This window comes from Lagopus muta, chromosome Z, assembly GCF_023343835.1.
Source record: "Lagopus muta isolate bLagMut1 chromosome Z, bLagMut1 primary, whole genome shotgun sequence".
Lineage (NCBI taxonomy): Eukaryota > Metazoa > Chordata > Aves > Galliformes > Phasianidae > Lagopus > Lagopus muta.
In genome coordinates, this window is record NC_064472.1 from 15533005 (window position 1) to 15549907 (window position 16903).

A 16903-nucleotide genomic window follows, 5' to 3' on the forward strand; every position below is an offset into this window, starting at 1 on the left:
CCTATTAGGGATCTCTGTTACTTTTTAGCAGTTAAGGAGAAAGCTTCTGCAACACAAATACTGCTTACTTAGATGGAACTGACAGCAGATTGATACCAATTTCATTGATTTAAATAATGTGGAAAGAAAGAAAACAAACCATTTTTCACTAGCGTCTTATAAAAATCTCTAACATTTTTGCCAACTCCTCTTAGAGTTTAGGATACTAACCAACTGAGTTCTGGGCTCCCCAGTACAAAAAAGACAGGGATCTCTTGGAAAGAGTCCAGCGGAGGGCCACAAAGATGGTGAAGGGCCTGGAGCATCTCCCCTATGAGGAAAGGCTGAGTGAACTGGGTCTGTTCAGCCTTGAGAAAAGGAGACTGAGAGGGGACCTGATCCAGGTCTATAAATATCTAAGGTGTGGGGGGCAGAATGGCGAGGCCGGACTCTTTTCAGTGGTGAGTGGAGACAGGACAAGGGGAAACGGCCGGAAACTGCAGCATACGAAGTTCTGCACAAATGTGCGCAAGAACTTCTTTACAGTGAGGTGACGGAGCACTGGAACAGGCTGCCCAGGGAGGTGGTGGAGTCTCCTTCTCTGGAGATGTTCAAGACCTGCCTGGATGCCTACCTGTGCGACCTGCTGTAGGGAACCTGCTTTGGCAGGGGGGTTGGACTCGATGATCTCTGGAGGTCCCTTCCAACCCCTACAATTCTGTGATTCTGTGATTCTGTGAATATTAGGTATATGATACTAAGAAAATGAAAAACTCTAATTTCAACCTATCTTTACTATTTAAGGTCATATGAATACTTCAGTGGGATAGCAGTGTTGTTACACAACCTGGCTTGCTCATTTATCAGTTTTCCAGGAAGTCTATGCTTCACAATTTGCGAAGAACAAGCTGCTATCTGTCTTCTCAATATTTTTGGCATTATTTTGCATACAATGTATTATTTTATACATAACTTCATCATACCGAAAAACAACATGTCAGCCCATAGGCAACAAATATTCAATCCATTTAAACACTTATAAACAGACTCCAGCTCTGTATTATAAAAATTAAGTCACTGGATGCTCTCTGTAGTTCATGTGTACACACAGTACAGAATAGATTATCACGACCAGCAAATGTCTCATTGACTGACTGCCTCTGTGTGATCATCTGACCATCATTTCCAAATTAAACTAAGTCTGGCTATTCAGTTTTGCCATTTTAAAACTTTACAGTGCTGCAACGTTCAATTTCTCCAAAGTTGTCCTCGATCATTGTGCAGTACACTCTCACATCTCCATACATCACTGTTGTGATAACAAATGCCAAACACAAAATTCCATATGACTGCCCTGACTTCTGATATGCATAATATGCTAGAGAAAAGAGGTTTGTTTTATTTTGTTTTGTCTAATTTTCATTTTAGGATTTATCAATAGCTCATTCAGCCTATGTTCATCTCAGGGTATCTTGCACACTCTCCCAGGCAGTAGAAGTCTTTGTTCAAAGTAGTCATGAAGCCCACCGCTGCCTCCCTGCAGTTTCAGACCCAGAAACAATAATACTTCTGATCCCTTTCCACCTTCCTGAGAACAATCAGCAAGCATTATAATGTGTTACTCAACACAAAAAGATGGACTCGACTCATTTTTAATAAATGCTAGCATTATTTAAGTATTACCAAGAGAGGCAAAGATGAGGTTACAATCAAGCACCTTGGGGAAATTAGCAGCCTTGAACTATAGATTACAACAGCAATAGGCATTGCTAGATAGGACAAGATCTTCTGGTCACTTCTAGTCCTAGTCAGCTCTAGATTCAACTATTTCTGACTTAGAATACTTGATTTATCACTGATAACAGAGAAGCAAAGGGGGAAAAAAGTATTCATTTCTGTTCTTAGTAGGGCCTTTCAGTGGCAAGCTATTAATTCAAGCTGCCAGATTATAATGTCATTGAACATGTTTCAGAAGGTTGTCTCTCTATAAAGCACAGAGGAGACAAAAGTACAGCTTTATGGTAGAACTGCAAGATATGCTTAATCATTTGCCTCAGTTAAATTGAGTACATAACTACAGGGCTCCATTTCTGTGTCAAAAATATAGTTACACTCCATTACGTGGAGGCAAAGAAGTAGAATTTACAAAACATACTAATAAAAATAATGACCTATTTCAGGTTTTTGAGAAACAACTATAAATTTGTTAAACATTTGATATTTAGTATCATTCAGCCTCATGCTGGTTTTAATATAATCTGATTTTGTTTGTGGGGAGGATCAGCATTGAGGTTTCTGCTAAACCAGAAAGTGAACATAATACTTTAAAACGGAGTATCTAGCAGAAAAAAAAACAAACACATAAATGGTAGAAAATCATTCTCCAGTATTAATTTAATTATCTAAATGTTCATTTAAATAAATAAATGCAGTTTTTAAATAGCATTTCAGTGAAAATACGAAATAATTCTTGTAACACTTGCTGCAAAAAAATATGTAGAAAACAGCAGTTATTTTTCCTATGTTTTTAGCACTTCCTTTTAAAACATATTATGATATTTAAAACTGCAGAAATGGGGACAGGCAAGAAATGAAATGCCTGAATCATGGTAATATGTGCCAAAGATTTAAATGCTTCCTAACTATAAGCAAACCAAATTAGGGAATGCCATAATTTTCTGTAAATGTCATCAAGCCAAACTGGCAGGCAGCTTAAGGTCACATCTACAAATAGTGGAGTTGACAGTTTAGAAGGAAATGACTCAAAATTTTGAACTCCCCATTTTTATAAAGAAGGTCAGTATTCAACTAATTCAGCCTTCATACAGCCTTGAAACAATGAATGTTCTAGGAAATCTACTCAATTAAAAGTGGTTTCAATTTCTTCTGTGTCTAAATGAATACATATATACACACACACACATATATATAAAGTTCTCTAGTTCTCTGTGACTGAAAGAGCATTTACTTCTTACTTCTAAATGCTAACCACCAAAATCAAGGGCAGTTTTAGGCGGCTGCTAAAATTTCTGATGTAGGAGTTCGTCCATCCCAATTGCGCTGACAATCCCACACACTTTATTTCTGTGGTTATCAGACAGAAGATGGTTACTGATCTGTGCTTTCTTCCAAAAGGGCTTTCTACTAGCATGTCTCTGTAACTATGCCAACTGGTGAGTAAATGCCTGTTATTCTAACCTGGGTCTTGAGTAGCTCTTCAGAGGTACCTGACCAGTTTTTTATGGGAACAGAAGCAAACAATGTTATGATTGTATGTATGTCTCTTACCTCTTCCCACTGGTGTATGTATCTAATCAGTCTTGAAAGGCGTAATAAGCGTAACAGGCTGAGGATTTTTGTAAATCTCACGATACGAAGTGCTCTTGCTGTCTTGTAAACCTCTGAGTCCATTCCTTTTTCTACAATGAGAAAGATATAATCCACTGGTATCGATGAGATGAAGTCAACCACAAACCAGCTTTTTAAATAATTCATCTTAATGACTTTAGGGTCCAGTATTATTTCAGAGCTGTCTTCATTAACAGTCCCAGTTCTGAAATTCATTATCAAGTCCAATAGAAAAACAGTGTCTGATGCCACATTGAAAATAATCCATGGTGTTGTTGTTTGCTCTGTGAAGAATGTGATTCCAACTGGTATAATGACAAGGTTTCCAACCATCATGATGAGCATGATTAAATCCCAGTAAAATCTGAAAAAATGAAAGAAACAGAACGGTTGGTGCAACGTGGGCATAACTTGCTTAGAAAGATGACTTCTATCACACTGCTAATTTCACTTCAACTACATTTTTTGTTCCATACAAATAAATTACAATACTGAAATTTAGTGTTAATTTTGCCCAAATGCATTAGTATTATAGGTTAGCATTTAAATTACGTTAGCAATTATACTATGCCTTCATATAGAAAATAAATGTATATAAGGTTACTTGAACATTTTGTTTATGCTAGAACTCCTGATTCTGACATAAATTTAATTCCTCTGTATGCACAGTCAGTAGAATAGTAATTATCATCTTCCATTATCTGCCTTACTTCTCAAGAACATGCATCTAGAATAAAGCCAATACTGTGCTAATCATTGAATGGTATATCTGAAAGGGACGCATGTGTGACACCCAGCAGACTTATCGTGGAATCACAGAAACAGAATCCTCAGAGTTGGAAGGGACCTTTAAAGTTCATCCAGTCCCACTCCCCTGCAATGAACAGGGACATCGACAGCCAAGCCAGGTTGTCCAGGCCCTGATCCAGCCTTGGTCTGAAAGTCTCAGGGCCGAGGCATCCACATCTCTGGGCAACCTGTTCCAGTGCCTCTCCACCCTCACTGCAAATGACCTTTTCCTTATATCTAACCTAAATCTATCCTCTTTAACCTTGAAGCCATTTCCCCTTGTTCTATCACCACAGACCCTGCTAGAACCTGTCCGCTTCCTTCCTGTACCTCCCCTATAAATACTGAAAGGCCTCACAGGTCACCTCGCAGCCTACTGCTCTCCAGGATGAATAGCCCCAGCTCTTTCAGTCTGTCCTCGTAGGAGAGCTGTTCCACCCCTTGCTTCATTTCTGTGGCCATCTTTAGGATATGCTCGAGAAGGTCTGTGTCACTCCTGTACTGAGGACTCCACACCTGGCCTCACCAGCACATAGTAGAGGGGCAGAATCACCTCTCTCATCCTGCTGGCCATGCTTCTTTTGATGCACGGGTTGGCTTTCTGGGCTGTGAGGGCACATTGCTTCCCATCCATCAGTACCACAGGTTTTTTTCAGCAGGGCTACACTCAATCCTTTCATCCCCCAGCTTGTGTTGGTAATGAGGGTTGCATTGAACCAGATACAAGACCTTGCATTTGGATTTGCTGAATCTCAGGAGATTCACCTGGGCCCACTGCTCAAGCCTGTCTAAGTCCCTCTGGATGGCATCCCAACCCTCTGGTGTGCTAACTGCACCACACAGTTTGGTGTCACCAGCAAATCTGCTGAGAGTGCACCTGACCCCACTGTTGGTGTCACTGATGAAAATACTAAAAAGTATCGACCCCAGCACCAACCGCTGGGGGACACCATTCATCACCAATCTCCATCCAGACACTGAGCCACTAACCGCCACCCTCTGGACTCAATCCTGCATGCTTCTCTAGTCTCCTGTCAAAACTAGCACACAGTGTGTGTATAGAAGTAATACTGGTGCCTACTGCCAATCACGTGCCTTATCAATGCAGTTATTCTATTTTTTCTGGTTTCTGTCCAAATTGAAACCCAAATATCTAATTGGTAACATATTAAACGTACTTACAAAGGCAATCATACCATAACAGTGCTTGAATAACACCACAGAAAAAGAAAGAAATCACAGAAGCCAAAACCAGAAATAACTATGTAGTCTTACACTCAGCAGTTAGTGGGATTAGATGACCTCTCACAGCTTTCTCCCAGTCTACACTATTCTGTTATCCTATGACTTTCATGCATTTCCATGCGTATTATCAGTATCTCTATGCTTCTAGAATCACTCCATAAAAATTACTGATGTCTTGTTCACTATGTGAGATAGTTTACAACTACATGCACTCAACATTACAAGTAAGCAAAGGCAGCATGATCTGTACAGCTAAATGACCTGGAAAGGCACAGAAACTGGTCTCCATCAGTTTCTCATGTTCTCACTGGACTTTCTAGAAGAGAAGAGCAGGAATGGTTTCTGCAGGACCTGAGCAGGCCAACAGCTGCAATGAGTTCTGTGTGGTGGACCTGACACCAGCACAGCATTCAGTACACCCTTCCAGGTCACTTCCATTACATTAGCACAAACCACCTCACATGCTACATGACACTCCCATCATGGCAAAGGTCCATGGCAATTAACAATAATTATATAAGTTTAATAGGAGACAAAGTGTTGCAGAATCACAAATGTATTTTTTTTTTCTAAATTTGCATGCACCATACATCTTTAATTAGATTCCAGCTATGTACTCTAAATTATCTGGATTTATAAATTTCCTTTGTTTTTAGCTTAATCCAGAAAATACTTCTTGAATGATCTAAGAATACAAAATAACTAATTGTAACTGTGAAGCACAGTAAAACCAGAGTGGTATAGTGGACTGAGGTTGGCATAAAAATTCCTAATTCTTCATTTGATGGTAAGCCTACAAACATAAGTCTGGACTAGTAGTTGAATCAAAATTCCTGTAACTAATACACAGAGAAACTGCATAAAATAGACTTTACAAGTAATTTTCCATGTACTACAGTGAGATTTCTGTTTTACATATTTTTGGTCTTACAACAAATGTGAAGACTCAATGCTATAAAAGTATTTGTGCTTAACACTTGTGACAGTTGCCATACCTCTGCACTGGCACAAGTTTCCAAACGTATTTCCTTGTTTCTTTAATTCTTACAGTAGGCTTACTGCTGTACTACATGCCTTATCAGTATACTAAAAATACAATGCAGAAGGAACCACAAATTTATATATTACTGTTTCCAGGCTGACAGGTTCAATTACCACAAGTATTCAACCAAAATATTTCACAAAGCATTTCTGAGGAACAGAATTCTGTAAGGAATCCTGAAATGAATGGGAAATAGAAAAGAAATAATCACAAGAGATGTACCTGTATCTGTGGCTCATTCCTAAACAAACCATTCCTGGATTTTAGATCTCTTAAGCCTAACCAGCAGGGTGTTATGTAGTTATATAACTAAGGCTAACCAAAGCCACATACAAAACAGCTACCCGGCCAAAATAAAATTTAATACTGAATCAGCTGAGTTTATCCTACAATAATACTGTTTAACGGATAGTTGTCCACGGTGATTATGCAAAACACTGGTGCTTCTGACACCGAATGTCAGCAAAAGTTATGGTAAAGTCAGGGCTTCAGTAACAAAATCTAATGCTAAGGACTCTGAGACTGCATCAGTTCTGTGCTTTGATTTTTAGTGCACAATGTAGTATAATCTGATTAGGTAGCTAGAAAAAGTCTTATTACTGTACAGTTCATTTTTCATTCAGAAATGAATCATATGTTCTCCTTCAGGAAAACGTTTCCACCCACTACTTTCCTGGCTCCACTACACAATACTTTTTTCTCAGGTGAGAAAAACTAGATGCCATTCTCTGCATTGCCCTCGGTGATCTATGCAAAGAAAGTAATACAGTGCTTTCCTTGCCCAGTGGTTCAGAACATCCTACTGTTCACGTAACAAGGGCCTACTAAAAAGTGTTATGAGACAGTGCAAGGAGCTGCTACTGAGACAAAGAGGTACCTCTCTGTTTTAAGCTATTTTTATTTGCTTTTTAATTTTTATTATTATTATTATTATTCCTCCAAGCCCCTTGCGGGTAGTTACAGATATTAAAAACTTACCATCTCAGAGCTCCAGATGTATGTAAATTGCTCTGAAATGTTGACAAAAAGCAAGGGAGTGGTGGTAAGGCTGTGACACAAACTTGCTGAGAATGAGGCAAAAAAATGAATCTGGGGTAACAAGCATTCAGAGCACATAATAAGAAGCCAGAACTACCTTAGCAAATAGTGACAGTTCACTCTTCCTGCAAAGCTAGCTCAGTATAGCTACTGCAACTTACCATTAATTGAAACCACAGATACCAGACTGAACCATTTGAAACGCTTCTCAGTGTACTAATATCTCTAGGTGAAAAAAACCTTTAAGTGCTAATGCAATATAAAAAGAGAGCTTTAGAAATTTTCTACTCATTTTATGGAAACATTTTATGCAGAAAAACATCATAGTTACTTTAAAATTGTCAAGTAAAATTATTTTGAATTTAGCTCTCCTTCAGTGATCTTTTCACTCATAATTTATCTACGATAATTTCCAAACTCCCTGATTACAAGGTGCACTTTATGTTCCTAGAACACGCTGAAGCTTTGGTAGTTTGTTTATTGCTACTGGTTATCCAGAATAGGACAGTCTGTTTAAAATGTGACTACCCAGGAAGTGATGAAGAACTATTTAGTACTAATTAATCAATGTTTGTACAAAGCTCAGTAACGTAAAGCACTATAAATTCTAGCAGACACTTTATTTTCCACTTCATATATTCCATACAGAGAAAACTGAGTTTTAAAGAACAAAGCTTCAGCTCTCAAGTAGTTAATATGCTGCAAAACTTGCTGCATTTACAACACTGTAAGAGGTCACTGAGATTTCTGTTTCCTATTATTTTCAGGTTACTGCCCATTGACAGTCCCAATGTCCTCAAATCTGCCTATTTTAATATATGATTATTCTTATGGTACACCCAGATTGACCTAACAGAAATTGTCAAAGGTGTCACAAATCACAAAGTGAGCAACATCTCTAGGACACTGGGTGTTGTGACTTGAGGCTACCGAGTAGTCAGGGCCTTCCTTAAGATCAGTTTTCCAGTTTCCAGAAAGACCATAATAATTTGATTATTTAAATACAGCAGAAAAAGAAATGAGTTCATGTTATTCAGCCATAAATACTCATCAGCCCCATACATTATGAAGTGGAAGGACTTTGAAGGAGACATTCAAATTTTTTACAAAATATCTTTAAATCCAAATCTGATGATACAGAAAATCAAGATCTGATGAAATTTTTCACAAACTTTCCATAGAAAATCTGTCTTCTTCTTTATTTAAATATACTGATCAGCTAGCAGATACAATTACTCAGCGTTCTTCTCTCACCTTCTAACACAGGTTTTCTTCTTTTAATTCATGGATCATCAATTCACCTAGCAGAGAAGTCAATGTGCTATATGGAACAGATCTTAGTAGAAACAATAGCAATATAAAACTTCATTACGGCATACTGTAACAACTACTAAACTCACGATTAGCCATGTCAGAATTTGGTTCCCACAGAGCACGCTATCTTTCTCTTACTGTGCAGCTCTATTGATGTTATTCTTTAAGTAACAGACAGCAAAGCTAGACAAACCAAAAAACATCTGAACCTCGCAGAGAATAACTGGAATGTGTTGGAAAGTACAGGAGGAGGAAGAAGGGATGGTTTTCATCAGGAACCCCCAGTTCTTTTCTTGATGGCAGAGGTGTTCATTTCACCATGCTTTCTTTTAAGAAGGCAGCACGTAAATGAAATATGAAATTTCTTACATTTTGACCAGGAATATCAGTCAGCATCCACCATGGAAGGAGGACTGTTTACATGTTGCAAATATATTGTAGAGTGCTTCCATGATTTACAAGTTCTGGACTCTAGATGTAGCACATGAAAGACTACTTAAGTTACATCAATTTTTGATTTTTCCAACCTTACACAAAAGTTGGGTTTTGTTTGTTTGTTTTTAAGATAAAATATTATCCTGATTGTTTTCATTTATATTCTTTATTCCCCTCTATTTCTGCTCTGAATACTGTTACCTTCTTTTAAGTAAAAACTAATGAGGAATCTTTTTTGCCCAAAGAGGCTGTGGAGTCTCCTCCTCACAGTTCTTCAGATAGACAGCATCCTGCTCTGGGTGTCCCTGTTTGATAAGGGTTAGGCCAGACAGATCCTTCCGACCTCATCATTCTGGGATTTTGTCAATCTTACAAAGCTGACACACGCCCTTTAACGCTTGACTCCTACCAACTTTAAAGCAGCAGCTTAGAGTAGTAAGATTAACTCCTAAACTTCAAGTCCTAATCTTGAACTGAAGAAATATTACAAATTAAGGATGAAATTACTAACTCAGATGAAAATTTAACACAAATTTGTTACTCTTTTTTTCTTTAACACATACTAAGCTTAATGAACTCTCACTGAATTAGACAGGAAAACTGCTGAAGCATCAGAAAAGCTTCCTCTACCTGCCTGAGACTGGTGTGTGAGGAGGCTGAAGTTCTGAAAATTCAGTTTCATGGCTTTAATTATGGGCAGTACTGGACCTCATTAATCTTCTAGCTCAATGTTTTCATTTTCTTTCAGACTAAAAGCAAGCAAAATAAATAATATTGAAGATTTCTGATGGTCAGAAAACTCCATTTGATGTGAGACCAGTACTGAAGTCCTTCACTTCAAGCCTAGACATGTATGTTCAGAGACCCAAACCATGTGCCACTGTTATTTTTTTTTTAGTGAGAAATGCAATGTTAGTTCAGCAATGCTGACTCCTCTTTATTACACAGCTATACACTACATACAAAAATTAACAAATTACAGGGTTTCCTACTTTTTTTTCCCCCCCGTGAGTTTTACCTGATAACAGAAAACAGTGCAGGAGATTTGCAGCTTGCTGTACAGTTGTGATTATATGCACAAGGCAGATAATTACATGAGGGAATTACATCAGGAAACCTGATCAGGGCCCAGGCAAGCCAGTGAAAAACAATTTACTACTTTCAAAATTCTTCGGTTATGGCATTTGTTTACGTTTAGCTTGAGTGCTCTACAGGTGTGAGTACTGGGAAAGAAAAGTCACAGTACTGTCCATAGATGGTGACTTCAAAATTACTTACCTACATTAAAATAATGTATATATTCAGTAAATTCAACTGTTAGGCAGTAGATGTGACATTTTATTAGAAGATCTATAGCTATCAGTACTCATCCAGTAGCTTCTGCCCAAAGTTTCATAGCACTTTAAAGCACTAACAGTATTCTGAGATGAAGAAATAAATGTCAGTGAAGTGGTATTACCCACAGTGCATACTGGGGAGAAGGATGAAGAGGACAAGATAAATTTATGTAACATGGCACTATTATTTAATAATGTCTCTTTGGTTTTAGCCAAAAATCCCCTACCATAAGTGCCTGAATACATTTGCTATTTGCAGTTACTTTTTCTCCAGAGAAACTTATTAAACTACAGTAGGAAGAATTAAAGCCTGACTTCCACTTAACCTTGGGCAAGAGCAGCACATGCTCCCGATGGAGTTCTGACACCACACCACCCTTGCCTTTGCACAGCTCCTCCTTTCACTAGCTCTGCTCGTCAGAAAAAGCACAGGCTGGTGCTCCCATCCAGATAGCTGCCAACTGGGGAAAAAATTCTGGTGGGGAGTCCAAATGCACAATTGAATTTACTGCTGGAAGATGCTGAATCTATTTATGGCAACCTGCACACCAATCACAAGATAAATATATCAGATCATCAAAAGCTAACATGCCTTACAGTACAAGTGATGCGTTTTTCCTGGATTCACCCCCTCTTTTCAAATTGCTGTGCCATAGCTTCTCAGTATTGGGAAACATTTTGTGTAGTGCTCCAACTGATGTTTCAAATTCATAATGCTGGCCCTTAAATTAGTCACAAATCACCACACACTGTCAGCAAATTTCTGTAGCAGATGATATCTGGGGGAAGGGACAAAAAGCATTCCTATCCTCAAATTAGAAAGGACCACTTTATAAGCATGAGAAAAACTCTGAAAGAGATGGAGATCTAAAAATATTCCAGCTGCAAAATAATCTCAAATCTCATGCTGGAGCACTTGAATTCATTAGGAATTCTGTAGTGACAGAAATGTTAAGGGTGCCAATTAGAAACATGACATTTAAGATGCTTCTATGTGAAGTAGAAGTGGAGAGGCTTTAACTGGGAGAAGCTTTCTAAAATTGTTGTCAAAGCATTCTTTTTTGTTTGTCTTTAGAGGACTGTACTTTTGGAAAAGTACAGAAATGAGCAAAAACCTTATGGTTAACATGACAATTAATACGTTAACGTACAGATTTATGGAAGAAAAAAGAATTAATTAGGTGCTTTAATAGATTTTTTTAACCAATTCAATCTCCCAGCTATCAACGTAATGTTTAAACATTAAATGTTTCTGTTAATAGAGAAAAGTCCATTTTCTCTAATTATCTTTAGAGGAGCATCAGGACAAGAGCTTATTTGTAAGGCACTCCTTAGTCATTTTCAATACATCCTAGGGACAAGCAATGGTGAGGACACTGATTTTTTACCACCAAGTTGTGAATATTCATGTTCTAAGGTGAGTATCTCCGACAACAAAAACAAAACTAAGATTCAGCTTAGTGCACACAAGATGCCAATATTTCTGGTATTTTCCATATGTACTAACAATTCAATTCTGATAATGAGGTGTAAAATGTCTCTGTGCATATCATTGTAAAAAACAGAATAGAAGCTAACAAGTAACTTCAAATATGAATTATTAGTCAGCAGAAAGCAGAAAACTCTTGGAAATTTTTGTTTCAGGCAAGATTCAGGCAAGACCTTTAAACTAAGAAGGAGCTGAAAATTGCATTATGTTTCAGTCAATATTTTGTAAACTCAACTTATGCTATCAATTCATTTATACCACTGAAACATCAATTAATTGATAAAATTTGTACCATGCAAAATATTTGAAGTGATAACAGAAGCACCTTCCACAAGCCAGCTTAATCTCCCCATACACCCACATTAGAACACCCGCATTGAGGGTGATGCAGGGCAGAAGGCAAACGCTTAGCTAGGAATTTCAATATCAGGTTTCCCTATGATCTCTCAAAACACTAATTTACACTTCATACAGTGAAACACCTGCCTCTACCACAAAAAGCAACTTGTGCAGGTTTCTCATCCTCATGCCAATCACATAAAGAAACCACTATTTGTTTCATTATTCAGCTGGCATCCAAATCCCTCCGTTAGCCATTTGTCTTCCATAATATTTAAATGGGTGTAACACAACTAACATTTTTTAAGACTTCCCAATTCACATTCTGCGTGCTTCAATCCTTCCATCCTTCTGACAGCACAAGCTTGCTGACTGCACTGCCAAAACAAATCAGCTCATTATGTTGCTAGACAGAGCAGCGATCAGATTGACTTGATATTCACTTAAAACAAAAAAAAGGAAAACCCAGAACAGAAAAGCAAACAAGAACGAGAATATGATTCTCAAGCATGTTCTAGTTACTGGCCTAAGATTTAGCCATGATCTCGCTACATGTTGCCTATTGTTGCCTCCTTTACATGCTACTTCACCTTCCAACTGTCTATCAGGCTTCCGCACACCAAATCCTGGAGAAAACTTCTCACAAAGAACCTGCAGTAATCTTGGCCAAACGTAGAGCTTTGAAATACAAACTAAGTTTCTAGGGATGCAAAATGCATCTCTGAGATCTATGGACATCAGTTGGTGCAACTGAATGCTACTGACAAACAGCATTTTTGCAATTTTATCCAGGGGAAAGAAGAAAAGACCCTTCCCTCCCCCCCAAAAAAAGAACCAACGTCCTCTCTATGAACACCAGTTCAATAGATATTTTTTGGACTGTGAAACAAGGGATAACCTGCAATATCTGGTACAGCAGAGAGATTTCCTCAACGTGCAGTGAAAGCTTTTCTCTTTCCTGTATGCCTTTGTCAGGAGCAGTACTGCTGGGCATGTGCTTCTTGTGGTTGCAACTGAAAATGAGTTCCCACTGCAGTATAACAATGCAATAGTGGTCAAGATCCATTTCTAAAACCTTAGCTCTGTTAAATTTTTGTGTTGAAATGTATCTGTTAATTATTTTTTAATTCAGTCATATGAAATGGTTGTTTTAAATACTGAAAGACATTTGATACCAAAATATAAGTTAATATAAAAGTTTATATTCTATCTTCACTGAATCAAAACAATTTAAAGTGAAGATGTTATTAAAAAATAGGTACATTGGATGTTTTCCCATCCACACACCTTTATTATTTAATAAAAAAACACAATTTCTTCGAGCTGCAGAGAAACATGTCAGTTTTCAGCCTGTAAAAATAAAAGATTGTAATGATATTAAGATCTGAAAACTTATTCAAACTTAACCACAGGCTCCGTTACGTGCTTCACCTATAAATATTTATCAGAAAAAAATATAAAAGTGAATTATTGAATAATCTACTTCTCTGCCAGCAAGCTTTATATTTTGGAAGCACATTTCATTTTTCACAATTGGCTGTCAATTCTCTTGGTACAGAAATTCTCTGTCTCCAACCTTCACGAGTTCAAAGCAAAGACTACTCATGCTCCCCAGGGATGGGATGGCTCCGGTGATCAGGCACGTCGCCCAGGTTAGGGGTGACAAGGGAAAGTGAGTGTGGCAAGTGAAGCTGCCTCTAATAGCAGCCACTGATAAGCAGCTCTAAATAAGAAACTTTGGTCAGGGACCTATGACCTGAACTGCATAGAGCAGCAAAAGTAATGAGGAAGCTATTTACTACTGCGCAGACAAATGACTTGTTTTTAGATACCAAAACAAAAGAACATCTGTTCTCCATGGCAAATGAAATGCCAGATGTGTATCTTTCATTCCTTTTTACAAAAATGAAATTTTCTAAATTTTATAAATGGGTTTCTGGCTTTCAGCAAAAGAAAATATTTTACTTTGGAGATCTCAGACTAGATTTTAGCCATAATCCAATCTTCCCTTAGAATTAAAAGAAAATTAGTTTAGCCAAATACTTCTGCAGAACTTTTAGAGGACAGTGAGTTACAAACTATTCAAAAAAGTTTAACTTACAGATGCATAATAATAAGAAAAAGCCAAATGAATTTTGATAACTCATTGGAGGAAATCAACAAGAAACTAATTATTGCTAGAACTTCCACCAGAATCTTAGAAAAAATACTGATCTGTAAACAGCACATTCAAAATATGTATACTTATCTGTATCTATACACATTATATAGAGAAAGATATCTGAATGAGATTGAACACAAACAATATGCAAATTCTTATTATATATTAATTCAGAACATTCACATGGACAACAGTATTGATAAATCAGTCTTGCCATTTACAACTCCTTAAGGCTGGAATGTGATGATGTTCAGCCACAGAGTCCAGACTCTAAAAGCACCTGGGTCTCCAGGTTTTGACATCCAAAGATGTACAGGCTTGTAATCTCTCGTATCTTCATCTAATATTCTGTATATTCCCTCACGTTGTCCAGAGCCTGGGGTAAAATTCAGATTTTCAAAGATGTTCCAGAATTTGAAAACTTTGTACTGGAAGCATTAAACCAACTTAAATACCACATTTCATCCATTACTTTTGCTAATGACAAAAACCAGCATGTACATTCAATACTAAGATGAGCTGCAATTCAGTAACACAGTGGAATCCCTAGGTCTAAGAAAAACATAGGAAGTCATTCACCAGAGCAGCAACATCTGCTACCATTTCCTGCAGACTTCTGGTACCTGCTTCCCTGGGCTGTGAACATGGCTCTCCTTCTAGATCTGATCACTGCCATGCTGCAGGAAGCAAGTGTGGGAGCAGAAGTTCACTACAATTTTTCCAGCCGTTCCATAAAAATAGAAAATCAGTCAATGCTACATAGACTGTGAAGATGGCTTTAAAATGATAGAATGTCCCTGGTCATACTAAAAAAAAGGGTTTTGTAGTCCCCTGCCCTCCATCATTCCGCTATAGGAATGATGGAGGGCAGGTGGAAATTACTGAGTGTACAATACTTGGACAAGTGTACGATACTGAAGGTGTCTTGAAGAGACCTATCTTAATGGCAATCATCTCTCGCCAGAAGAAAGCAAGCCTGCATGCGAAGGACAGCACAGAGGAAAACACATCATGAGGAAACAAAAACATCTTCAGTTTTCATCTTCAGTTCAGAGGATAGGCAAAAAAAAACCCAAAACCAAACACTACATGCTTTATTCCTTCAAGTAGTACTTAGAACCATTAATTCGGTTGAGCTATTGTTTATATTAGGCACCAGACTTAACTCTTTTCAGCATCAAATATTTTGAGATTCTTTCTAGATATTTTCATCTGTGTCAGAGGAATCAGCCATCATAACAAATTTAAGACTTCAGTAAATGCACGTACAAACTCTACTGCCCAGCAGTCTATCACTGCACTTGATATTCTGCTCCAATTTCAAGAAACATTCGTAACTTAATAAAAACATGCATTTCAGATATTTACTAACAGAACACATGCAATTAAAAGGCAATTTTGGTCACGTGGATACTTAAATTAGGTTTCTTATCTCTCACTTGTCCCATACATGCAACATCTACTGCTTAATAAGCCATTGGACTTCAGACATTTTCAATTTTGACCCTTATACAATGCTCTGTTAAACTGCCTGCCATCTGGCACTGCTTTACTCTTGATATCACACTTCCTCTGCATTACAGAAGTGTGCCTCCTATAATTATAACTTTAATGTGATAGATGTATGCAACAGTAGAATTCCCAAGCTAGCAATAAATGGGCTGGAGGGACAATTTGGGCAACATATATTGCTACTAGTCTACACATTAACAGCACACTCAACTTCTGGGAACGTGCCTTCCCAGAAGAAATCTACCAACATGGTCACATTATGGGAAATTGTGTATATAACCATTTTTCCTTTAAAAAAAAAAAAAAAATCTTAACAAGTTTTTGTTTACAAGACACTGTGTTCAACTACCAAGAGGAAGTCAGCCCAACAGCTCAGCAGCTCATACATACCAGACACAGTAAGAAAAGGAACTATATGACAGGGCAAACAAATTACAGTAAACCATCATTTTGTTGTTTCCATTTCTGTAAAGGAATTCACTGCATCTTCAGGAAGGGACAGAGGAGAGGGGAAGGAAAAGCAGAATAAGGGAAGAGCATAGATGTTCATAAAAACAAAAATGAAAACAAAACTGCTCAGATGATCTGTCACAGATAACATCACTGTGTTCTTGCAAACTTTCAAATGAGGATTGCTTGTTGTTTATAAGATCTATTTCACTACCTGAAAGTTAGACCACAATAAATTGTTTAAAGAAAATACAGAAAGAGACAGATTTAGTATTTAAGGAGTCACCTACACAGCAGTTTCTAAGAAGACTGGGCGCCAGCTCTGAAAAACAGGACATCTCTGAAGTATTCTTGGTAAGGCGAGTAATAAGAAAGCCTCCAATGAACAGCTGAAGGCAGAGGGACATGCTTGCCTTACTTTACCA

General features: G+C 37.7%; 1 protein-coding gene across 1 annotated transcript in view; it reads right to left on the reverse strand.

Moving 5' to 3' along the window:
- HCN1 (hyperpolarization activated cyclic nucleotide gated potassium channel 1) overlaps positions 1 to 16903 on the reverse strand; it is a 193395-nt gene that overhangs the window by 167449 nt on the left and 9043 nt on the right. Inside the window, exon 2 of the mRNA XM_048931180.1 lies at positions 3268 to 3691. Within this exon, the coding sequence (XP_048787137.1) occupies positions 3268 to 3691 (424 nt within the window). The remainder of the gene's footprint in view (positions 1 to 3267; positions 3692 to 16903) is intronic.